The 24,399-nt window shown below is 36.8% G+C and overlaps 13 protein-coding genes across 13 annotated transcripts; 6 read left to right on the top strand and 7 right to left on the bottom strand.

The window, feature by feature from the left end:
* Positions 1-499: 499 nt before the first annotated feature.
* Positions 500-2,542, top strand: WHI4 (Whi4p; the record flags this gene model as incomplete). Its single annotated transcript, XM_003957712.1, has 1 exon — positions 500-2,542. One exon carries the CDS (start codon positions 500-502, stop codon positions 2,540-2,542), a length of 2,043 nt encoding a protein of 680 aa, XP_003957761.1.
* A 335-nt stretch (positions 2,543-2,877) lies between these two features.
* On the bottom strand, positions 2,878-4,524 carry SHS1 (septin SHS1; the record flags this gene model as incomplete). The annotated part of the gene is made up of 1 exon (XM_003957711.1): positions 2,878-4,524. One exon carries the CDS (start codon positions 4,522-4,524, stop codon positions 2,878-2,880), a length of 1,647 nt encoding a protein of 548 aa, XP_003957760.1.
* Positions 4,525-5,218: 694 nt separating this feature from the next.
* Positions 5,219-6,682, top strand: KAFR0F00270 (uncharacterized protein; the record flags this gene model as incomplete). The annotated part of the gene is made up of 1 exon (XM_003957710.1): positions 5,219-6,682. The coding sequence occupies one exon, from the start codon at positions 5,219-5,221 to the stop codon at positions 6,680-6,682; it is 1,464 nt and encodes a 487-aa protein (XP_003957759.1).
* Positions 6,683-7,156: 474 nt separating this feature from the next.
* GCS1 (GTPase-activating protein GCS1) lies at positions 7,157-8,218 on the top strand (the record flags this gene model as incomplete). Its single annotated transcript, XM_003957709.1, has 1 exon — positions 7,157-8,218. The coding sequence occupies one exon, from the start codon at positions 7,157-7,159 to the stop codon at positions 8,216-8,218; it is 1,062 nt and encodes a 353-aa protein (XP_003957758.1).
* Positions 8,219-8,764: 546 nt separating this feature from the next.
* SSB1 (Hsp70 family ATPase SSB1) lies at positions 8,765-10,606 on the bottom strand (the record flags this gene model as incomplete). Its single annotated transcript, XM_003957708.1, has 1 exon — positions 8,765-10,606. One exon carries the CDS (start codon positions 10,604-10,606, stop codon positions 8,765-8,767), a length of 1,842 nt encoding a protein of 613 aa, XP_003957757.1.
* Positions 10,607-10,882: 276 nt separating this feature from the next.
* Positions 10,883-11,884, bottom strand: PTP1 (tyrosine protein phosphatase PTP1; the record flags this gene model as incomplete). Its single annotated transcript, XM_003957707.1, has 1 exon — positions 10,883-11,884. The coding sequence occupies one exon, from the start codon at positions 11,882-11,884 to the stop codon at positions 10,883-10,885; it is 1,002 nt and encodes a 333-aa protein (XP_003957756.1).
* An 829-nt stretch (positions 11,885-12,713) lies between these two features.
* BRE4 (Bre4p) lies at positions 12,714-15,725 on the top strand (the record flags this gene model as incomplete). The annotated part of the gene is made up of 1 exon (XM_003957706.1): positions 12,714-15,725. The coding sequence occupies one exon, from the start codon at positions 12,714-12,716 to the stop codon at positions 15,723-15,725; it is 3,012 nt and encodes a 1,003-aa protein (XP_003957755.1).
* A 202-nt stretch (positions 15,726-15,927) lies between these two features.
* OST4 (olichyl-diphosphooligosaccharide--protein glycotransferase OST4) lies at positions 15,928-16,086 on the bottom strand (the record flags this gene model as incomplete). Its single annotated transcript, XM_003957705.1, has 1 exon — positions 15,928-16,086. One exon carries the CDS (start codon positions 16,084-16,086, stop codon positions 15,928-15,930), a length of 159 nt encoding a protein of 52 aa, XP_003957754.1.
* A 287-nt stretch (positions 16,087-16,373) lies between these two features.
* On the bottom strand, positions 16,374-18,476 carry MFG1 (Mfg1p; the record flags this gene model as incomplete). The annotated part of the gene is made up of 1 exon (XM_003957704.1): positions 16,374-18,476. One exon carries the CDS (start codon positions 18,474-18,476, stop codon positions 16,374-16,376), a length of 2,103 nt encoding a protein of 700 aa, XP_003957753.1.
* A 429-nt stretch (positions 18,477-18,905) lies between these two features.
* IES2 (Ies2p) lies at positions 18,906-19,781 on the bottom strand (the record flags this gene model as incomplete). The annotated part of the gene is made up of 1 exon (XM_003957703.1): positions 18,906-19,781. The coding sequence occupies one exon, from the start codon at positions 19,779-19,781 to the stop codon at positions 18,906-18,908; it is 876 nt and encodes a 291-aa protein (XP_003957752.1).
* A 220-nt stretch (positions 19,782-20,001) lies between these two features.
* Positions 20,002-22,248, top strand: GYP7 (GTPase-activating protein GYP7; the record flags this gene model as incomplete). Its single annotated transcript, XM_003957702.1, has 1 exon — positions 20,002-22,248. One exon carries the CDS (start codon positions 20,002-20,004, stop codon positions 22,246-22,248), a length of 2,247 nt encoding a protein of 748 aa, XP_003957751.1.
* Positions 22,249-22,668: 420 nt separating this feature from the next.
* YPD1 (Ypd1p) lies at positions 22,669-23,151 on the top strand (the record flags this gene model as incomplete). The annotated part of the gene is made up of 1 exon (XM_003957701.1): positions 22,669-23,151. The coding sequence occupies one exon, from the start codon at positions 22,669-22,671 to the stop codon at positions 23,149-23,151; it is 483 nt and encodes a 160-aa protein (XP_003957750.1).
* A 235-nt stretch (positions 23,152-23,386) lies between these two features.
* Positions 23,387-24,289, bottom strand: PHO13 (4-nitrophenylphosphatase; the record flags this gene model as incomplete). Its single annotated transcript, XM_003957700.1, has 1 exon — positions 23,387-24,289. One exon carries the CDS (start codon positions 24,287-24,289, stop codon positions 23,387-23,389), a length of 903 nt encoding a protein of 300 aa, XP_003957749.1.
* Positions 24,290-24,399: the final 110 nt, after the last annotated feature.

Genomic DNA, 24,399 nt, shown 5'->3' with positions numbered 1-24,399 from the left:
TGCCACCAAATATATAAAACAAGATATACGACAACGTCTCAAATAGCCACATCTGCCAAGTGTTTTATCAAGTATCCGAGTTATCTTTCAAGCATACTCCAATTGTAATCTAGTTTATATCCAGGAAAGAGAAGATACCATCTAAATCTTGTCGAGCAAAACATCCAATCAAGGACAGGAAGAAATAGGAAGAAACAACTTTTACTTGAATCAGGAAATCCTGCGTTAATTACAATTAAAAGTTTTGTAACCGCTTTTCTAGGAAGGACTATCATAGTCATCGATATACTCATAGCATAGATCCATTCATATTAAGTTCATTTTTTCAACATTTAAGAGTCTAAAGATCATAACAAATCAAGAATATTGTAATATTTATTGCAATTAGAAATCTACATAGATTCAATTTATCATATTCCCAAAAAAAAAGTCACATATTCATCAATTATTTCTGTATAAAGCAGGCATTACCTAGTATTTACTTCAAATTGCATACCAAATGTCCCTAATAAAAGAACAAAAACAACCAGAGGCTACTAATCTGTTCAACCAGCCTGGTTTCACATCAAGCTCAGAAAATGCATCCTTTAATGCAGTGCCAAACATCTCACCGACATTGGAAAGCGCGAATTCCGTTCAATATACCAACGGCAGCAACTTAAATAGGCCAAATAATGATTCTGTGCCGCTTGTCAATGAACATAATTCCTCTCCTTTAAATCTATCATCAGTACTTCACAATTTGTCTATCAGTGGCATTGATATAAATGATGATGATGATATGGTATCAAATGAAGAGGAAAAGCTTATTTCACATGGTCCATATTTGTTAAAAATTAGTCACATCCCAGAAGATATTACTCTTAGAGAGTGTCATTCGATATTTGCCTTGGCAACTGGTATACTGAATGTGGAACTTAGTAAAACTTCAGGCTCTGATAATACTTCGGTTATAATTGCCAAGTTTGATAACTTAGTAATTGTTTCACAATATGCCTCTATATTAAGTACCAAGTGTGATATATTTGGTCCAGGTAGTGACTCAGCTTGTATAATTGAAGTTATTGATGAAATTACAAACAAACCCATTGATTACAGGGGGATTGTGCCTAAACAACATAATTACTTACTTTCGAGTGATGTACGACTGTTGCCAGTTTTCGGTTCTTCCCCAGATTCTAATTCTAACAAGCCAGCTTCTAATAGGAAAAATTCGATGATTTTCCCAAAATCAAGGTTTTCCTTCAGTGATCCATTTACCAATGATCCTTACTTTGCTCCTTCCCAACAAGAAAGCATAGGTCAAAATAATAGTTCTAACACTACTATCAACAATAACAGTAGTAACGATATTAATAATACTAACACTAATAGTAGTATGCCAGCTACAAGCAAGACTCTTTTCACAATGGAAAGTGACAATAATGAAGATATTTGGAATCCTATAACTACGCAACCTGTTAGTGCCACATTAAATGAATTTCCTCAGTCTTCTACTCCAGTATTTGAATGGGGTCCACTCGATGTTAGAAAAAACAGCATTCTTTTTAATTCGGTTATGAATCATAACAGCACCACTTCTGATATAATGCCTCAAAGTGCTAATGGGAATATAGGACATTCGACCGTCTCAGAAAGTGCTAGCTCGGTTGGTCCATTGGCATCACAAAGCTCTTATAGTGCCATGCAACAGTATCTCCCACCTACTTCGTTAAACAACTATATGAGAGCTTCTGATTCTGCATCTGTTACATCATCAAAAGATTCTTCCAATATATTGATGGCAGGTTCCAATTATCCACAGCAAATGCAATATCCTCCTCAAATCTCGAATGCAAACACCATAGCATCTCAAAGCAGTTCGATTCAGTTGGGACAACAATCATTAAAGCCGGACGCATCCTACAGAAGTTTGATTAGTACACCTTTCTCACAGCAATATAATACTCCTGCTGCAATGGGTATAAACTCATCGTTAGGTAATAATGGAGTGCTAAATAACATTTCAAATGTCAACGTCGAAAACCCTAATTCCGAGAAGAAGAGGCCAAATGTTAGTAATGCAGCCAATGTTAAAAACGAGTCAGCAATATCACAAGCTGATTTATCATTATTAGCTAAAATTCCACCCCCAGCCAATCCTGCTGATCAAAATCCACCTTGTAACACTTTGTATGTTGGTAATCTACCTCCTGACGCGACAGAACAGGAATTAAGGCAGCTATTTTCTAGCCAAGAAGGTTTTAGAAGATTGTCATTCAAAAACAAGAGCATTCCTGGACATGGTCATGGTCATGGGCCAATGTGTTTTGTTGAATTCGATGACGTCAGTTTTTCCACTAGAGCTCTAGCAAAATTATATGGTAGCCAATTACCTCGTTCTACAATCAATAGCAAAGGAGGGATCAGATTGAGTTTTTCAAAGAATCCTTTAGGAGTTAGAGGCCCTCAAGCTAGGAGAAGTGCAAACAATAGTAATTCAAGTGTTGGTATCAGCACAGCAAATTCCAATACATATATGTCTAGTTATAATAAGTTGTAAGAAAGGCCCTGCAGCTTTAGCGAATCGCCTCCCATAAATTAATATTGTTACATATTTATCAAATCATTGAATATATTCATTTATATGTCATTTTGGTATCTTCTTTTTTTGCTTTCTTTTAGCTTTTCCGTGCTATCTATTCCCACTCTTCACATTTTATATTGCTTCTTACATTTTCTGCATATACGTTGGTGGTTGAATCAAAACTATTGGTTGGTGTATTTCTTTGTTTTCTTGATATGAGGAATACATGATAAAAAAACGTGAATTTATGTAGATATTTTAATTACTAATATATAAACGCATTTAAAAATAATTGTCTAATGTGTGGTTATTTAGTTTTTACCTGATACAATTGACGCTAAATCTGTAAAGGTGTCGCCTTTTTTAAGTTGACTTTGAACAGTTCCTGAAGACATTAATGAATGACTGGAATTATTAATAGCGCTGTTTCTAGTCTCCAATAATCTTTCTTTTAATTTCAATTCTTGAGCCTTTCTTTCAAGTTCAATAATTCTCTTTTGTAATTCTTTGGCTGATTGCGCCTCTAACTCCTCCAATTTCTGCTGTCTTGCGAGGATTCTTTCGTGCCTTAGTACATATGGGACGGTTTCAGAGATATTCCTTAGTTTTGACCTATCTGTTGAATCCTTAAGCGGTAAGGATATTGCGGATCCTTTCTTTATTGATCTTATGATTTCTTCATTTTCGTTTCTTATTTCATCAGACAATTGTTTTATTGGAGATTCCTTAACTGATCCTCTTTCACTGTCGTATTCATCTTCCTCTTTAATCCTCATTTCTGGTGTGCTTGGTACGTCATTTGATGAAGAGTTGAATGCAAGTGATTGTTGTGATTTGAAGCTGCCTGTATTTATTAGAGAAGCAAAGTTACTTAAGCTTGGAGCAGCACTTGCTCTCTTATCCTCAGCAGGTTCAATTGAATCATTTCTAGTGACCGTTGATAACTTTTCAGAACGATAATTTTCGTATAGAAGATTTTGTGTAGTATCTTTAAATTCTTGTAAATGTGAACCAAAAAGTACGCTTTTCAATATACGTAAATCTGAAACCTTTTCGTCATCTATTTTAATTTTACCCCATGGATATTCTCTGATGTATTTCCCGTCGGAATCCAAGATATCTGAGCAAATAACTGCAAAAGGTTGTAGTGAAGCCAATGCTTCATTTTCCTCAATGGCTTCCAAATTATCATTATCAGGATCAACTTCAAATTTATAGACTGGCACATTGAAAGCTTCAATATCTTGCATTACATTTGCTTTGAATTGTTTCAATTCTTCCTTCGTGAAAGAATCAGCCTTTGTTATTATAGGTAAAACATTAGTGTAACGAGAAACTTTTTTCATTAATTCGATGTCTAATTCTTTCAAGCCGTGACCTGTTGGCTCGATGAAGTAAAGAGCAATATGAACTCTCGTATCTTCAAATCTTGGATTTCTCTTAATTCTTGTTTCCTCTGACAGTACAATATCGAACTGTTGTTCCAAGTATGAGGAAATTTCATCGAAACATAACGAATCATCCAAATTTTCATCGACACCGTAAGTGTTCACTAAATTAAAAAGGATATTATCATCGTTATCGTCGTAATTTTCATCATTTTCATCTGAACCTGTGAGGATTTCCAAAGAAGTGGAAGTGATTGTGACACCAGACTCCAATTGAGCTCTTGAAGGGTCGAAATCTGCCATATATGATGGGATACCGTTTTTAGAATTGAATGAAACAACCTTTGTAGGCTTTATTATCTTGATTCTAGGAGACACTGTGAAATCTTTAGTATCCACTTGGTTGAATTGATGTGAGAAGATGTTTGATTCTAGTAAGTTGTTCGCAAATGTGGTCTTACCGGTTCCTGATTTACCTAATAACAATAGCGTGTATGTAATTCCACGTCTATAACCTTTCTTTCTACGGAAAAGATTCACAGGAGGAACAGGACTATTCGTTTCTGACATAGCGATATTGTAATGGATGTGATAGTAGCGGTGAAGTGACTCGATTCAATGGTTATCTTTCAAATAAAATCTGACGTTTTCTTCGAGAAATTTACATATTAAATTAGTTTTAGCGTTTCTCGACATTCGCTGAAAGAAAAGCAAAAAAAAAAAAAACGCGAGAAAAATCCGGGCGGGTCGACTTTTCAGGGCTGGCTGGATCATCTTAGTAGCCCTAGTTATTATCTGGCCATTTTAGGAGAATTGGCAAGAAATTAAAAAATGCCCTGATTTACCGATTTTAACCCTATTTACCCGACTAGCATCCGTGCATTATCCGCCCCCAAAAAAGTAAAATCCTACCGACGCACATCTCGCATCTGAGAAATCTCCGTAGAAATTGCCATTTTACTAACAATATTCCCCGCTGAAATCTATAAACTCGCAAATGCCATGGCTTTTTTTTTTTTTGTCAGAATTTTGAAAAATTCCAAACTAACTTGTAGAAAAAAAATTTTAGCTAATTTTAAAGCTTAAATTGATGAAATTTCGAGCGGTGCAATTGAAATAATCATTCGCCTTTTTTAGTCTAACTTATAAGGCATTTGGTTGAGTTTGGGTTGTGTTTTCTCGTTTCTGAGGTCTTGAAGAACGACATTTTCTTTTTTAAAGTGTTTGGTTTATCTCTCCAGTGTAGAACATACCCTTTCATGTTATGAATGGTATAAATTCTAGTATGGATGGTGTACGCAATAATGAAATTAATGACATTTATCAGCAAACTAGGAATGATCTGTTCATTTTAAGGGCATACAAGATCATAGCAGATAATCCGACGCTGAATCTAAACCATATACAATCTGCAATGGTCACAAAATTTATCAATGATGATGTGAAAAAGAATAAAGCGAAGAAGATAAGTATTCATCCACAGTATGCCAAGACTTTTAACAAGATTGCCAAAATTTATAACTCATTTGTCATACATGGTATATTCAATGATGGAACTAACAATTCCACAACTTCAAAACAACCTATAGAATTTTTCAATAGATTCCAGCAAATTTTGAAAGAGATTGAAAATGATTTTTCAATAAGCCCTTACAATAAATATTTCCTAAGGATTAATGACAATTTGTATCAAATTAAAGACGATGTTGATTTGCAAGATGATCAATTTTGGAACCTTCTATCAAATAAAATATTAAATTTCTATAACCAAAAGACAGGGAAGTTGATTAATCAAGGCCGAAGGAAATATAATAGGAAGTCTGTTGTCACCCCAGAAAGTACTGAAAATAATAAAACTAATGATGATAATTTTTTAAACAATTTTTTAGATGATTCAGCTCTTTTGAAAAAACTTCAAGATGGCAGTAGTAATGGTAGTAGCAACAGTAGCAATACTAATAATAATAATAATAATCCAGCCAGTGGCAATGGCACTTTCAATTCAAGATCTTTGAGTGGATATTACACTCAGCCAACAAGCCCAGGTCTCAGCTCAAGCTTTCCATTCACATTAAGCTCTGCAGATGAGGATCTTCTGAATAATACCCTTAATATCAACGGTACTAGTGGGAAAAAAAGGTCACTGAGTGCATTCCATTTGGATAATTTGGGAAATGAAAACACCGAGAATTCAGTTTCTGATGATATTTTAAAATTTACCAATATTGCAAAAAAACAAAAAGTAGATTCGTCTACTGTCTTTGAAAATGTGGAAAATGATTTAGTAAGTATAGTGAACAATACAAAGAAGGATCAGCTACTTGAGTCGATAGAAGGCGAATTATTGAAAGATGGTGCATCTTATAATACAAATAAATTGAAAGATATTGAGAAGATGCCAACAACAAATAGCAGCACCGATGGTTCAGATATGCAAAGACAACTCACGTCAGATTTAACGAATAACGCCAGTAATACAACAGGTACTACAGATGGAAGTTCAGTAAGAGATAGGACGACGCTGACGTCGTCAAGCTCAATAGCCACGGACGCCATGAACGAGATGCAAGTCACCTATAAAATGATGGTTAATGAAAAAGAGAAACAAATTCAACGCTTGGAAAGTGAATTAGAATCACAAAGACAAGAGACCTTATGGTTACGAAAATTGCTAATTGAAGATATGGGTTTTGTAAGAAATTACCTACAGGACATTAAAAGACGATAGTGTCAGTGAACTCTCGATGAAATTTGTCTATATTCGTATATAATGAAACATTTAAATGATATTCCACCAGCCACTTTGTACAACTTACTCAGTGGGTTTGTCATGAGACAATGGCACTTTTATGTTAAAATATCGAATTCCCGTGCCGTAGCATTACTCGCTCAATTAAAGAATGCAAGCAAGCATAATAAGACGGTCCTACTATCGTCTGTTACCAATTTTATAGTGTATCTATGGAGTACGTTTGGCATCCCAACTCAATAAACAGCTTTAAATTTGCATAATTTTAGTGTGTGGCACGTGATGAATGCTCAACGTGTGACATGATATTGTCGTTAATTCTTTCGAATATCAAATCTTCAAATAAGAGAAGTTTGCAAAGAAAAAAAAACTGCAGAGAATTGATTTAGTATACACTTAAGTTTCTATTTAAGTTCTAAATATATATAACCCGGTGAATCTCATTATTTCTGCATGTCTGACTGGAAAGTTAATCCTGATAATCGTAGACGTCTTTTACAGCTGCAAAAAGTTGGGGCAAACAAAAAATGTGTCGATTGTAATGCACCAAATCCACAATGGGCTTCACCAAAATTCGGTATTTTCATTTGTTTAGAGTGTGCAGGCACTCATAGAAGCTTAGGGGTTCATATATCCTTTGTGAGATCTATTACTATGGATCAATTCAAACCGGAAGAACTGATTAGAATGGAAAAAGGTGGTAACGAACCCTTCAACGAATACATGTCATCTCACGGTATTGATTTGAAGTTGCCACAGAAGATTAAATACGACAACCCAATTGCCGAAGATTATAAGGAAAAATTGACTTGTGAAGTGGAAGGTAAAGAATTTTCTGAACCAAGTCACCCAGATTTTGATCCATCAAAGTTGAACGAAAATTCGATGACAGACTTTGATACCACCGAAGCGAAATCGGCTGCAATCAATAAGAGTCGATCTGAAACTCCATTGGAGAATCGTCGCTCTCAAACACCAAAAGTTGCACCTGCTCAAAAGGAGAAGAATGAAGCATATTTTGCTGAGCTGGGCAGACAAAACCAAGAGAAACCTGCTAATTTACCCCCATCTCAAGGTGGTAAATACCAAGGCTTTGGAAGTACACCAGTAAATAATGGTAATAGTTCCAATACCACGTCGAATAACACTTTGAGTATGGAAAATTTCCAAAATGATCCACTTGGTACTTTTACAAAGGGTTGGAGCATGTTTTCCAGTGCTGTTACTAAATCCATTGAAGACGTTAACGAATCCGTCATCAAGCCAGGTGTTCAACAGTGGCAATCTGGAGAACTTTCTGAAGAAACAAAGAGAGCTGCTGCTCAATTTGGTCAAAAATTTCAAGAAACAAGTAATTATGGTAAGCAAGCTTTCTCCAGTTTCACCAAAAACTTACAAGAACAATACTACAACAACTATGGTAATCCCAACGAAGCTGGTCATTCGAATGATATTGCCAATTCAAAAAATTCGAACACTGCACATGAAACTGAGGATAATTGGGATGATTTTTGAAATGCCCATTTTGATATAGAATTCTTCATATAGTACTCAATTACATAAGCCATCTTATTAATATTTACAATCCATTATACCAGCTTTACCATTGGGTATATTAATGTTTTTCCCGGTTTCTTGGGATTTTTAGAGATAAAATATTTCGAAGCGACTAGTACAAAACTTTAAACACAACTAGGCATTAATCTTGAAAATGAATTATAGAGAAGTTTGAACTATTGTGAAGGATCAACTTCCTTCCAAAGGTGAGCAGATTATGGAATTTTATTCCTCTACAACATGTTAGTATAATTAAAAGGAAGAAAGAATTGATTTTGCGCATCCATGGCACAGCATAAATGAATGCTAAGATGTGACACTACTACTTTGGAGAAAGCCTAGTGCAAATAAAGGAGTAGAGAATTTCATTATTAGCTCTAATGCTTCCGGAGCTGAGAAATATATGTCGACAACTTATTAAAAGACATAAACTATTTTTTTAAGATTAAATTATCTAAAATACAGAGATGAGATAGGAAAATATAAACTATATAATTAATCATATTAACGAGTAGAGTTAGCTCTGGTGACAACTCTCTTTAAGCCAACTTCGGCCTTTCTTAAGTCATCTTCAGAAGCGTCTTCAATGCTTAAAGCGGCCATAGCGTCTGCTAAAGCAGCTTCAATCTTAGTCTTAGCACCTCTCTTTAATTTAGAAGATAAGACTGGGTCAGTAACGTTTTGTTCGATAGAAGCAACGTAAGATTCTAATCTTTGTCTAGCTTCGTGTCTCTTAGCAAAAGCTTCGTCAGCAGCCTTGAATTCTTCAGCTTGGTTGACCATCTTTTCGATTTCATCGGAAGATAATCTACCAACAGCGTTAGAGATGGTAATGTTAGCGGACTTACCAGTAGACTTTTCGACGGCAGTGACCTTTAAGATACCGTTAGCATCAACTTCGAAGATGGCTTCTAAGACTGGTTCACCAGCTGGCATCATTGGGATGTTCTTTAAGTCGAATTCACCTAACAAAGTGTTTTCCTTACAGTTAACACGTTCACCTTGGTAGACTGGGAATTGAACAGTGGTTTGGTTGTCACCAACGGTAGTGAAGGTTCTTCTCTTGATGGTTGGGACAGTGGTGTTTCTTGGGACAACAACACCGAAGATGTCACCTTGCATACCAACACCTAAGGATAATGGAGCAACATCTAATAATAATAAGTCCTTGGTTTCATCGGAAGTGGATTGACCAGTTAAGATAGCACCTTGGACAGCAGCACCGTAAGCAACAGCTTCATCTGGGTTAATAGATTTTTCTAATTGCTTACCGTCGAAGAAGTCAGATAATAATTTTTGGACCTTTGGAATTCTGGTAGAACCACCAACTAAGACAACTTCGTCAATTTGAGACTTAGAGATCTTGGCATCCTTTAAGACTTGTTCAACTGGTTCTAAAGTAGACTTGAATAAAGCAGCGTTTAAGTCTTCGAATCTAGCTCTGGTTAAAGAAGCCTCGAAATCTTCACCATCGAATAAAGAGTCAACTTCAACGGTAGTTTGAGTGACAGAGGATAAAGTTCTCTTAGCTCTTTCAGCAGCAGTTCTTAATCTTCTTAAAGCTCTGGCGTCCTTAGAGATATCTAAACCAGTCTTCTTCTTGAATTCAGCTTTGAAGTGTTCTAATAAGTTAGTGTCGAAATCTTGACCACCTAAATGGGTGTTACCGGAGGTAGATTTGACGGTGTAGACACCACCAGCAATGTGTAATAAGGAAACATCGAAAGTACCACCACCTAAATCGAAGATTAAGACGTGTCTTTCTTTGTCAGACTTACCAGCACCTAAACCGTAAGCAATGGCAGCGGCAGTTGGTTCGTTAATGATACGTAAAACGTTTAAACCAGAAATAGCACCAGCATCCTTGGTAGCTTGTCTTTGAGCATCGTTGAAGTAAGCTGGGACAGTGATGACAGCCTTTTCGACCTTCTTACCGATCTTAGCTTCAGCAATTTCCTTCATCTTGGTTAAAACCATAGAAGAGATTTCTTGTGGAGAGAAAGTCTTGTTTTCACCTAAGTATTCGACTTCGATCATTGGGGCACCGTTGTCATCAACGACCTTGAATGGCCAAGTCTTCATGTCACTTTGAACAGATTCTTCATCGTATCTTCTACCGATTAAACGCTTAGCGTCGAAGACAGTGTTCATTGGGTTTAAAGCAGCTTGGTTCTTAGCAGCATCACCAATTAATCTTTCTTCTGGGGTGAAAGCAACGAAAGATGGAGTAACTCTGTTACCTTGTTCGTTAGCAATAATCTCAACAGAGGATTCATAAGTAGCAACACAGGAGTAAGTAGTACCTAAATCGATACCAATAGCACCTTGGAAAACACCGTCAGCCATTTTAATAAGTTGATTGGGTTACTTAACGTCTTTCTTCGTCAAATAAGAAAACGTAATGAATAAAACTTTAAAAGTTCTAAGTATTGAAAAATTTTTCAACGATGCTTTCGATGCAAAAAAAAGTCTCTTCCAGTGCGTCTATTAAAATTTTTTGTAAAATATAGTCGTATATAGTGATGTCACGCACAGCGGTCAAAATCTGCCAAATTTGATGCATTTTGCAGCTGTGTCATGGATGAGGTTGCCATGGCGGACTGGGCTAGGTGCCATGTTACTCTACGTATGCAGTTCGAGGTTGTAGAGGTACTTGGCTGCGTTATAGATGAAGATGTACTGGTCCTTCATTTGAACCATTTTCATTCTCTGCGAACGTAGTTGGAATACTATCTGTTCTATCAAGTCACGTTTGTAGTCCTGCAATGGAGCCGGAGCCATTGTGTCAAGAGCGTTCTTGAAGTCTGCAGTATCATGTATCAGGTGATCCAAAGCGATGAAAGTGCCTGAACGACCGACACCTGCTGAACAATGGACAATGACGGGATTTCCATTTGAATTCAACGCATGTGAGTGCTGTGATAATGTCATAATGGGCAATATTTCTTCTGGCCTACTCATGTCTCTCCATTGGTCGAAGTAGAAGTGGTGAACGGTTTTCGTAGGCCCTATGGATCCAGAGGGAGGGCTCAACTTAATTTCTGTTAAAGTATACAAATCGTCAACTCTTTCATGTTGGACGTATTCAATTTTCAGTTCTGATTGGAACGTACTTATGTCACTCTCCCCCCCTGGATATTGTGAGACAGGTGATATCTTAACACGATCCTCACTTGTGGGCCAATATCTGTAGCACTTTTCCCTACCATGCTCCACTAACGGTGTCACCATAACAATAACGATATTGTCATAGGGACACTCTTGATAACACATTTGCCAGAACTGATCCCACGTATATCTCGTGGGGCCTTGTGTGGCAATATAGTAACCTGGCTGTGTACTTTGGCCTGGAACGTTGACTTTCACATAAGATGCATTGATATAATCGTTGCCGCGTGGAACATTCAATTTAACTCTTGTTCTTTCATAAGGCATAATATTCACATATCTGTTTCTGTAATCATTTCGTTGCAAGATGCTGTCACCTAGGGACCATCTTGAATTGAGGGTCCCATTAGTAGCTTCCCTTAAATGTTCATCTTCCTGACGCTGAATATACTTGAATTTTGATAGAAGCTCATCATCAGTTTGATTCAAATACCACGGATATTTGGAAACAGCCATATTGTCATATAAGTTTTGGGGTATTTGAGGCTTCACTATGCCACTTCTTTGTTAGTTTCAGTAGTTTAGTTCCCATTTCCGCCTATTTGAAATTTTTCTCGAAGCTCTGTGAAATGGCTTATATATAATATTATGGGATATTAGCTATATAAGATATACAAAAAGATTTATGGCGGTATTACATTTGGTAAAGTATATTATGGGAAGTGTAGGTGCCAAGTAATTGTTCTTGCTTGAAGAATAATGCCAATTCAAGCGTCTCTCCAGCATTTGTTACGTACAGTTAAGACTCGAACCTAAATTTAGCTGAAACATCGTTCTACACAGCAAATGGGTTTATCATGTTGGTGCAGCATACGACTCAAATAGAAATGTGGCAATACAATGAATATCCAATTGTATATGGTAACATAACTCCCTGAAGTACTGATGCAGACATAAGGATTTAGAGCGTCTCAATGGTAACAAAAAGAGGCGTATCTTGCGCACCAGTGGTTGACGTCAACCATACATGAGGGAATCCTACTCTCTATGAACCAACCAAAAGCTACTGAGTCCAACTAGTCAAGAGAACTTTACATCGTTCTTCGTGTTTTTCTTAAATTTTTCATCTAAATGGTATACAGCCTGAATTGATCGAACTCAACAGTCCGACATTGCAGAGTTAAAATATCATCTAGTCGCGAACAACATTCGAACGGCTAGAAGAGTTTAATATCCTATTGCTGTAGACGATATATTGCCACTCCTGCTATTAGAAGCAACGCAGCATATTCACTGTCTTCAGGGTGTTGGTTTTTTTTGGTTGTAAGGGCGTTAAGTCTCATCAATGAATAGTGTAAATGATATGAAGTCTGAGCTTTCAAGTAGCTCATCGCATCTCGATTCGCCTCAGTGTCTGACAAATAGAAAGACTAAGAAATCTTTCACTGCTATAGACCATACAAAACTGAATTCCATAGCCAATGAAAAGAAATGGAACGAACTCATAGACTACAAGTTTGAAGAGTTAAGAGATGGTTTTTTCACTGGTCTGTTTGCTAATCCTGAATCTCCTATGGACACCAATCTTCCCCTGCCACCAAAGAGTGAGGAATTATCGAAATCTTATTTCATTAAAAGTCACAGAAAAGTTTTCCTTCACCAATTAACAAAAAAATATACTGAAATATTCAAATACTTTCTAGCATATTTGATTGCCTACATCCTTTGCGTAATTCATCCCGTTGGGAATTGGTTGGGGGATGAATATCGCTATTTCATACCTTTAGCAGTTCTGTTGCATCACCCAGCCAGGAACGTGGGTGTTCAATTGGAAATCACATTGGAGTCGCTCATAGGAGGTATCTTTGGAGTCGGTTGGTCAAGCTTGGCATGGTATGTTTCTACTTCTCGTGGGCCTGCTATTAGATTTCAAGGTGCTCTTCTATTTTTAAGCATGATGCTCGCATTACTTATTTCAACATGGTTAAGGAATTTCTATAAGCGATTACTGTACCCATCATTGACATTCGGTATCTCTATCATATACTTTCACTCAGTTCAGATTGTTAAAAATAAAACTGACCTTAACTGGCGTTTGTACAGAGAATTTTCACTGTCATATATCGTAGGTATGTTAATATCTCTTTCTGTCAATATTCTTATTTTCCCACAAAGTGGCAACACAGAGCTATTAAATAATTTTGACAAGGCTCTTTTCAAAATAAAGGACTTCCTAATGGGGATTGTGGACAAAAGTTCATGTAGTGATAAAGAAGCTCTTGATATTTTGCGTAAAAGAATGATCAACTCTCTCAATATTAATTTAACCGAAGCTAATAGAGATTTCTCTAACCAGTTTTCTCTTTCTAAATTTGATAAAGCATCATTAAGATCTTTCAGAAACTCCTTAACAATGATTGGCAGCACATTACGAATTTTACCTTTGAACCATATACTTTTCAATGCAAAAGAGTTGGAGCAGTTATACCTCTCAATTAATTCCCATAGTAGCTCCGCAGAATCTGTTTCTGCTAAAAAGAGGCATTCCTTTCAAAACCATGATGATAATCCTATAGAAATTTTGAAAACTCTCTTTTCTGGAGAAGTCTTTGCCCTAATCCTAGAAATAATAGCAGTTTTAGATCAAATTTCTAATATTATTAAATTAACGAAGAACGGTAGTACAGTTAATGGGGCTACGAGCGTCTTAGATGATAGAATGCAAAAATTGAAAATCAAATCTGCCAGATTTGATTCAGCTTACAAGAGATTTACAAAGAATAAACAATTTTCAAATAATCTATTATACGATGACACCTACGTGAACGTCTTTCTATTTATAAAATATGTGAGAACTGCAGCTTACCAAGTCGAAAAAATTGCCAGCTCATGTAAAAAGCTCACCATTAATACCCATTGGAGAGTTGTACCGCCTCACTACCCGTTCAGAAGAGCTATGAATAGATTGCCAAAGGAATGTTCCATAGATGATGGCTCCTTTGGCTTTTCTCGCTACTTGGAGACTAAGTTTGATGTTGAAGATATTTTCCAAAAGGTTTACAATGCATATACTTCTAAGCACACGTACGAAAGGGTCAATGAAGTAATCTCATCATCTCGTGCTATTGATCATGAGGATTTTAATTTTCATACAACTGAGAACCCCTTCAGATTCAAATTGTGGAAATTGTCTACAGTCTTAACCGGTGCTGAAATGCAATGGTCTCTGAAACTTGTGTTTGTCCTTACTTTTACGTGTCTACCAGGTTGGCTTGACGAGTCCTACCATTGGTATGAAAAGTATCACTGTTGGTGGACTCCAATAATCATCTACATTTTAGCCCATAATAAACCCCCTGGTCAATTGACAGATCTACTCTCCACCCTGTCTGTAGCTATCTTTGCAATGTTTTGGGGATGGGCTGCTAACGAACCGTCTAAATTCTCTAATCCATATATTCTGTGCGTTTTTGCTGGTATTATAGTACTTCCACTAGCAGCAATCTTGTTGATATATCAAAAAGCCAAGGCCTCTTTTGCAGCCATGATTTCATTTACTGTTATTTCATTAGGAGCATATGCTAAAGGTGAAGTTACAATAGTCAACAGTTGGTCTAATTGTTGGCACACGTCCCTCGCACTGATTATAGGGATCATAACATCTGCGGGCATCAATTGGTTTCCATGGTCTTATTCAGCAAGAGAGGAAATGAAATTGGCTGTTTCTACTTTATTGTCACACCTCAGTCAATCTTATCAGACAGTGACTGAACGCTACTTATATCATGACATTGACGATGAACCTACTGACATCACGCTGACATTTGCCCGCATCAGAGAAGTTAGATTGTCACAGAGCATTCATGAAGTAAAGCAGCTGTTAAAGAGGGCCAAGAGGGAGCCTGACTTTGTCTCCAACTTTGACCCAAGTAAATACGCAAGGCTATTGGACACTTGCTTTCTGCTATTAGATAAGATCATAGAGGCTAGAATGGCTGGATCTGCTTTTGATGTTTGGAAGGAAGAATCTGATGATGAAACAATTAAGGCATTATTATCTTACAGAAGGGACAGTGCAGCCTCTGTGATATTCGTACTTTACATATTGTTCAACAGTTTTAGATCTGAGAACAGAATTCCTATGTATTTACCTAGCACAATTTTGGCTCGTAAGAGACTGTTCGCATATCTATCTAAAATTAAGAGATCCCAAGAGTCAAGCGACGATGAGCCAAAAACCCATGAAGAGTTGCATTGGGCTCAAGTTTACTCCATAGCATTTTCGAAGTCTTTTACAGATGTTTCAGATATTACAGAAGAGTTAGTACAGATCTCGAGGGGAATTCTGGGAGAATAGTTATTTTGAACTACATCTAATATTACAGGATTTCTTCGTAATTTTCATCTTCTATACTATTATTGCCTCTCTAAAAATGATACATATGTATATAATATAATAACTTCCTTGAGCCGTCATTTTGTTCAATTTGTAGTACTTTAAGTTCTATTTCCTAAATGTATGCCCACCAAAGAATTTATGAACAAAATGAATAATTAAACTATTTTGATTTTCGTTTCTCTTGAGGTGCAAATATATCTTCACTTCCCTTTTTATTTCCTTTTTGTGTAGAAGCAAGTGCGTGGTAAATAACAACGAGGACCATCGAAAGTAGTCCAAATGTTATGCATATATCATTCAACTGTTGGTCGTTAATCATTGTCGGAGCTTGGCTTATATGTTTCCTAGTTTGATTCGTGAACCCAATCGGCGAAAGTGATGGTTATCTTATGATGTATCCTTGCAGATGGAAGGGTTGATAATAATGACCACACAAGCTGTCCTTATATCTACTCCGATGTTTTTTTATGTTCTCCGAAATGACTGACACGTAAGCAAACCAATTTAACGTCAACAGAAGAGAGGCAATATTCAGCGATGGTAAAAGCCATTTTGAATTTATTACACTAATATAATACAAAGAATATTCATTTATATGAGAAATTACTAATATTTATGTTTCTTTTTACTTGCTTCAACAGATTCATTGAGGTCTGTCGGAGTAGAAATGTCTCTTGTAGAAAGAGGTGACACGCCACTGGTTCGTCTTCTCTTCATCGGTGGTCTTTTCTCATTGGGTTGTGAATATGGTGAACTGACAGGCATTGCTTGCGTCCTAAAAATGGCAGCATTTTGTGCATTGAAAGAGTCACTGTTACGATCCATATTTGGCGTCATCTTTTCACGCACATGATCACCGTTCCAATTGTGTTGTCCTTTATGCTTGGGAACATCATTTTTGAAGCCAGATGGTTGCTGATTTAGCTCATTTCTGTGTGCATTTACATAAGAGACGAGTGCATCAAGTGGACTTTGGATGTTATTGAGCTTTTGATGTACCTTCAAATTTTTTAGCTCAGACATGACTGTGCTGACTTGCATGACCCTCATTAAACCTTCTTGTGACCCAAAAACTGAGACATTCCTGAAAACACTGAAATATGAACGTAATTGGGTAATTGCATCAAAATTTGATGGAATAATTGTATTCGTTTTCTTATCGTCGTTATATCCTGTTGCTGTGGTTGGATCGGATTCTGGTTCATTCGATCCATTCCCGCTAATCGTCCTTTTATTATCACTTTCAATCTTAATATTACTCTTACCTTTAGCGTCGCCTTCCGGATTACTTAATTTTTGAAAGATCTCATAGCTCGCAGCCCTGTCGCTCACAAGTCGTTCTAAGGCATTCCATTCGATACCAGGTACAAAACTGTGCATGCAGAGATCACCCCATTCAATCTTGAAATTCGAGTTGAAAAGTCCTTTCAATTGGACAAAATGGGTAATGTAACTTCCATCTGGATAGTGATAAGTGAAAGTACATTTTGGACAATCAAAAAAAACGGTTCCATTACTTAAAACTTCAGTTTTCAGTTGTTGAATAACCATTTCAATTCTGATAACACCCAGTTTGCCCAATGTTACAAAAATAACGGGAATCAAAGGAATAAGAAAATCAAATTGTCTAAAATCCGTAGACGAGGTCTTAGCATATCTTAATACCGCATCAGGAGTAAACATATCGTTTATAAATGTCTTCCAGTATAATGCTTCAGTGATGCGACCGGCTGACATGTTTATAGTATTAATTAATTCATGAAATTTTAGTGCAGCCATGCTTGCAAGATATTTTCTGACAGGATAAGCAAACAAACCAGCAGGAACTTTTGAAGTATCAAATTGTGGATTGGTATTTCCACCAGGACTGTTGGAGGTCTTAATTTGGGGTCCTGGCGGCATAGTAGGGAACGGAGTTGGAATACTGTTCCTATTAGCCGACAATCCATTTCTTAGAAAATATGGAAATTGTTTAGTTGCACCGCCCGCACTATCGGGATTACTATTGTTCATACTGGTGTCATTATTATTGTTGTTATTGATACGATTATTGGTGGTAGTGTCGTTATTATTAATGCTTTTTTTACCACCGGAGAGTTTCTCATTATCATCATGTATACTAGACTTTAGTGTATTAGATTTATTATTTATTAAATTTGAATTTGAATTTTCTTTACCATCTGCAGTGGGTGATTGTATTACACTATTTCTTTGCTTATCGTTAGGAAATGTTGGCATTTGTATTCCAAACCGTTGGGGTGGAAATACAGGCATTCTTTCTGCATTATGCTGTGCCATATTCATCTGCATTGGCTGTCCTGTCATATTTTGGCCACCAAGTGAATTAGACTGTTTAAGCTGTGCTTGTATGCTCGAGTCCACTGGTATTGAGCTTGGAACACCGCCATTCTGGCTGAATATGAACGCCTGCATGTTGCTATCCTGATTACCATTGGTTTTGCCATTGTTAGCACCTTGATTCTGTGATCGATTAGATCCATCCTGTATGAACTGGTTGTTGTTATGACCGGCAGAATTGGTATTACCTGCAAACCCACCGTTCATGTGAGCATTCACCATGTATGGGTCGACCCCAGACATGAAGTTTGACATTTGCTGTGCTTGCTGAGCATATTGAAACATTTGAGCCTGTTGAGACATTCCAGGCTGTGTTTGAGAGGGATCCTCATTCTGTAAAGTGGACTCCATAGTAAATAAAGATTGATATACACTAGAATATAACTCTAGATCTCGAAATTACCGAGCAAATTTGTTTCTCAATAAATATTAAGATCTGCAAATTTTGTTTTCGCAAATCAGGAGTTAAATAAAATTGAATAGCAAAATCAAAGTTCGAGAAATTCAAATCACAGAGTCACTTCGCTTCCAAAAGTCAACTATAGAACGTATCAACAGTCCCGCTTAATGTCTTACAGGAATTGTATTTCTAATAAAGGAACGCTCTATATTTTAAAACGAGAGTCCATTATTTTAATTTACAACCAAAAAAGTTCGAAGAATGCAGAAATCTCGGAAAAACAAAGGAACAGTCACTGTGCCATTCATCATGTTTATTACTAAGAGAGTTTCGGTTCCGTTTGAAGAAATATGCTATTTGTATATAGGCAGTATTATATATCATTCATCATATGTGCAGTACAGATCTTGGCTGTACGTTCTGATTGTTCTTATGAAACCCTGTGCAAAGTAGGGCCTTCTTGGTTTGGTAAAACTGGAGCCATCGTCGCTTTCGTCATTATCCTCGTTCTCCCTTGGAAGACGACTTCTCGATTTGCCTGCCCTCTTCTTCAGCAGTTTATTTATAGTATCACGTTTTTCTTCTTCCAGTCTCTTCTCCTTCAAGTTCTTCCTCTTACGAGCATTTTCCAGTTTACGTAACTGTATCTCTTCTTCGGTGAGAAACTCTTTTTTCGAACTGGAGCTCGAGTCTAAAAGCTTGAGCAGCATTTTACTTCTCCCAGCACTTGCAGTAGATGGGATGTCAATTGTATGTTCTTTTGAGTCCTCTAACCCAGTTTCATCTGTTTCGAGAGCACTATTAGAAGCTTCGTCTTCCTCTTCCTCTAGTTCTTGTTCTTCGCCTTCTTCCTCTTCATCTTCCTCATCAACCTCTTCATCCTCTATTTCTTCCTCTCCTGCCTCCAAGTCCTCCTCTAATTCCTCTTCTTCCACCTCCACTTCTTCATCTTCTTCGTTTTCAATGTCCTCTTCCTCGTCAGTAGGCAAAGCGTGCATATTCCTCCTCTTGGGGGAAGGAACTATAGCTTCTTCTTCTTCTTCTTCTTCCAGCAGCACTACTTTCCTCTTCATTCTCCCATCTTTCTTACTCTTGCCCCTGCTTGTTTTGCTGTCATTCTTAGTTGTCGCAGAGTCGTCTACATAATCGTCGTCATCATTATATTCATCCACGTACTCTTCCTCTTCATCATCTAAAAAGTCACTTTCTTCAGAAACTTCTGCTGACTCATCCCATTCGTCGGTAGTCTTGGCCATCTTAACCTGGTTACTAAGCTATAATCTGTCTCAAACAGCACTTCAACTTAGTCTTTTAAAGTCAAATCCTCCAATTTGATCCTGCGCCTAGTCGGAATAATTTTTATATGATAGGATACCATATACAATTAACTAAGGTCGGATTTTATTTTAAATGAACTTCTGTAACAGCCCAATAGAAATAGCACATTACAGTAAATAGGGAGCTGAATTTTTGAACATGAGGACTGACTTAGTCTTTTGCAAATCAAAAGTTTTTGTCCACCCTACGAAGAATGCTCGTGATAATTTTCCAGGGTTCCTATTAATAACGGTGGCAGGTACCACAGATCCACAACTACTATGGATTCCTGAATCCTCACTGTCTGTGAAGCAATTACAATTGTTGATTGAGATGGATGAAAAGCTAATCACTGAGCAGAAGCCAGTGGAAATGGATGTGAGCATCATAATGGAGTCTAGTGGTGCGTTTTCATCTTTCAGAGTTTCATTACCCAGTCTATATTGCATTGAATTCAGGCCACCAAGCCCATCTGGATGGTGGTATGGTTCTATGATATCACATTTAAAGGATACTAGGGGTGATTCAACTCTGCCAGTATTATTCTTTCACGATGACGTTTGTCCATCGACTCTCAAAAAGAAGAAGCAACTGAATAAATCATTCGATCCATTCACCAGTTCTGGTGATGTATACTGGGGTGGCATTGATGTAAGAGATACCGTGGCCAAATTGGTTGATTTACAAAAGACGAAAGTCGATCAGACAGTATGGTTAGTCAACCCTTCCCTAGATGATTTGAGGAACTTTTCAGCAAGTGCTTTGAAAAGTACAACTGATCAAGAGAACAAATCAACCGAACCTATTTCCACGGGAGACGATTTTTGGAACAAGTGGGAGTCAGCAAAATGGTCTATTATGTCACATATTGCCAATGCCACCTCCAAATCTAGTACAATTATGACGAATCTTATTAAAAGCCATCCTGTGGTACAACTAGTAGAAAGGAACAAGAACAGTTTTTATGTTCAAAAACTACTGAAGAATCCAAGAGTTATTGAAATTCAGGATGATTTTGATTCTGCAAGAGTTTATTTGGCTAAATGGGCTCTTGGAGTGAAGGAAGAAGCTGACAATTATCAATCAATGCATAGGTTAAATGAACATTATCAAAGAATTTTAAAAAATGATTTAGGTTTTGATATGACTTCTGATGTTAGTTTTACTCAAGAAGAATTAAATAAGGCCATGGAAAGGAACTTCCCGTTAAATAGGCAGAAGTGGAACTCATTTTTTGATTCCCAAGGTAGACTGTCATTAACGGTCAATGAGATTAAAGATTATATTTTCCATGGCGGAATATCTGATATGGAGTTGAGAAAAGAAGTGTGGTTATTCTTGATGGGTGTTTATCCATGGGATTCTTCGGCAGACGAAAGAATACAAATTCAACAGAGTTTAAAGGAATCTTATAATGAATACAAAAATAAATGGCTACTCAAGATAACCAGTTTTGATGATGAGGACGATGAATCAGAACAAGAATATTGGGATGATCAAATCTTTAGAATTGAAAAAGATGTAAAGAGAAATGACAGAAATTTAGATATCTATAAATGGAACACCCCTGATGGAAAGAAGCCAGAAGATGATAATGAGGAAGCTGGTTCTGATACATCTGAAGCTGAACACTGGAAAATCAAAAATCCAAATTTGATTGCCTTGAAGAATATTTTAGTTACATTCAATGTCTTCAATTCGGATTTAGGATATGTACAGGGCATGACAGATCTTTTATCACCAATTTATTATATTCTAAGAGATGAAACGATGGCCTACTGGTGTTTTGTCAAATTTATGGAGCGGATGGAACGGAATTTTTTGAGGGATCAATCTGGCATAAGAGATCAAATGTTAACCATGGTGGAACTATGTCAGCTGATGTTACCAAAGTTGAGTGAACATTTATCTAAATGTGATTCATCCAATCTCTTTTTCTGTTTCAGGATGCTATTGGTGTGGTTCAAGCGAGAATTCGATTTTGAAGATGTTTGTTCTATTTGGGAAATCTTCTTTACAGATTTCTACTCGTCCCAATTCCAGTTGTTTTTCATGTTAGCTATCTTACAAAAGAATTGTGACCCTGTTATTCAGAATCTGAATCAATTTGATCAAGTTTTGAAATATTTTAATGATATGCATAGTACAATGAATTGGAAAGATCTCATGATCAGAAGTGAGCTACTGTTTATTCGATTCGAGAAACTGATGACAATCATGGAAAGAAAATCAGAGTTCATACCGAGTCACGAGGAGACATACACTTCAGGTGCCAATATCCATCAGCAGGAATTAGGAGACCCAACATCAGAGCTGCCATGGAAAAGCAAACGTTTGCAGCTACTTCTCTCTAAATCCATGATTATTCAAAAGGAGGCTCCAAGAACAAGGGGCTCAATTAGATAAATATATTATAAACCCTACTCCTTGTTCTCATTGCTAGATTTTTACATTCAATATGCCAAGTTTTCAATATAAATATATATTCTTTATGTATGTCACAGTATCGTGATGTTTCTATGGCAGTATGATGTAGGTGGACCCCGGCCGATCTAGGGACGCCTTAGTCTCCAGGAATTAATTTTGCTAAACGAAAATTTTATATTACGTACCCAAAATAGAAACGAACATATTAGAAAAGATCCTCGAGATAAACTCAAAAGCTAATTGGGAACAAGCACTTCCAATAAGGTGATTGCATCAAGATAGCCATTATACTTCGCTCGTTCGAGTAATTTGTCATATTAGGCGTAACTGTGCTTTGTTTGGGACCGATTAGGTAAGAAGAAAAATCTGAAATAAAACGTTTACAAGAATATAATTATCATGATCCCACCAGAAGTTGTCAATTGGAGTATCTTAAATGAAATAATATCAATGGATGAAGATGATCCAGGTTTTTCCAAGAGTTTAATAATTCAGTTTTTTGACCAAGCAATTACGACTTTCGATGAAATGGAAAAACAATTGACTACCACACAAAACTTGGCTGAATTAGATAATCTTGGTCATTTTCTAAAGGGATCCTCAGCAGCTTTAGGTTTACAAAGGATTGCATGGGTCTGTGAGCGCATTCAAAACCTCGGTAGAAGATCAGAAAGCACATTTCCTGAGAAAGAAATCCTACTGAGCACGGTAGCAGAGAGTGTAGATATTGATACAGTACAAGATTCTGCATCTGTGGCGGCCAATTTCACTGGGGATGACTCGGCCTACTTGAACGCCATTGCTAAGGCATTGACGCAGGCGAGAGTTGAATTCAAACTGGCGAGAAAAGAATTATGTAAATATTACGGTGAGGAGTTTTAATGATAGTTTGATCATATAATTGTATGTAAGTGAAGGGTTTTTATTATCATGTTTTAAGCAAAATAAAGTTCAAAGATTACATCTTAATGATTTTCTATTATTTTCACATTAAGTTCACTTCTGAAATATTTCAAAGGGTAAAAGTGTCTAAGAAAAGGAAAAATTGTATAAAAAGTGTATAAAAAAGTTAGTCATTACATATATCATCGTTACTTGGTTAAATCATAAATATCACCTAGCTTTTCAACGTAATATTTTGGTCTGGGATGTTCTTCGGTAATTTCCAGAGCCCTTTCTTCAGTTCAATACCACTTAAGACTAATAGAGTACCTCCTAATTTACCTTCAACACCAAACCTCATATCTGTGTTTAATCTATCGCCCACCATACAACATTTACTTTTTTCTAACTTCTTGGCTGAAACAATCGTATTTAGCATGTTCATGTTTGGCTTACCGCAATAAGCTGGTCTTCTCCCCGAAGAGAAAGCAAGTGACTCAACCATAGAACCAGCACCTGGCAGAATGTAACCCTTTTGTGGGAAAGTGGAATCAACGTTAGTACCAACAAAATGAACATTTTCCTTTCTCAAATATTGTAAAGTAATTGCGAGTCTATGGTAGTTTACCTTAGTATCTAGACCTGCAACGACACAGGTAACGTCCTCATCGAGACCATTTGCTAGGAATGGAGAAGTTGCAACATCAAATGGCTCATCCAGTCTTGCATCGCTGCCACCTAATGTTTCATAACCCATTAGTTCCAACTCTTCGGCAACACCTGATTCACCAAAGGTCCAGATCTTATCCTTTCCAGGAACCAACTTCAAAAAATCACGAACATAGACTGCAGAAGCATAACCTGAATTAAAAATTTGATCTTGAGTGACTTCAATACCAAAGGAGGCGAACTTTTTAGTGTAAGAGAGACGCGATTTAGTAGAGTTATTAGTAACAAATACCAGTTGTTTGCCTAAAGAGTTCAACTTTGCTAAAATTTCCTTTGTGTTTGGCAATAAATGATTGCCTAACCATAATACACCATCACAGTCGAACAAAAATGTGTCGTACTTGTCCAAAAACTCTTGGGCAATCTCTGTGTTGGTAATTTTGATAGGGTCTGAATTTGTCATAGTCATTTTTTACCGTGTTTCAATATCAATGTTACCTCTCTCTTAGCGGTCTGTAACTTTCTAGACCAATTTTTCTTTCTTCTAATTCTTCGAGCAAATTTCGCTTATCCACAATT

This window comes from Kazachstania africana, chromosome 6, assembly GCF_000304475.1.
Source record: "Kazachstania africana CBS 2517 chromosome 6, complete genome".
NCBI lineage: Eukaryota > Fungi > Ascomycota > Saccharomycetes > Saccharomycetales > Saccharomycetaceae > Kazachstania > Kazachstania africana.
The sequence above is the reverse complement of the archived record's forward strand: the minus strand, read 5'-3'. Positions and strand labels throughout refer to the sequence as shown.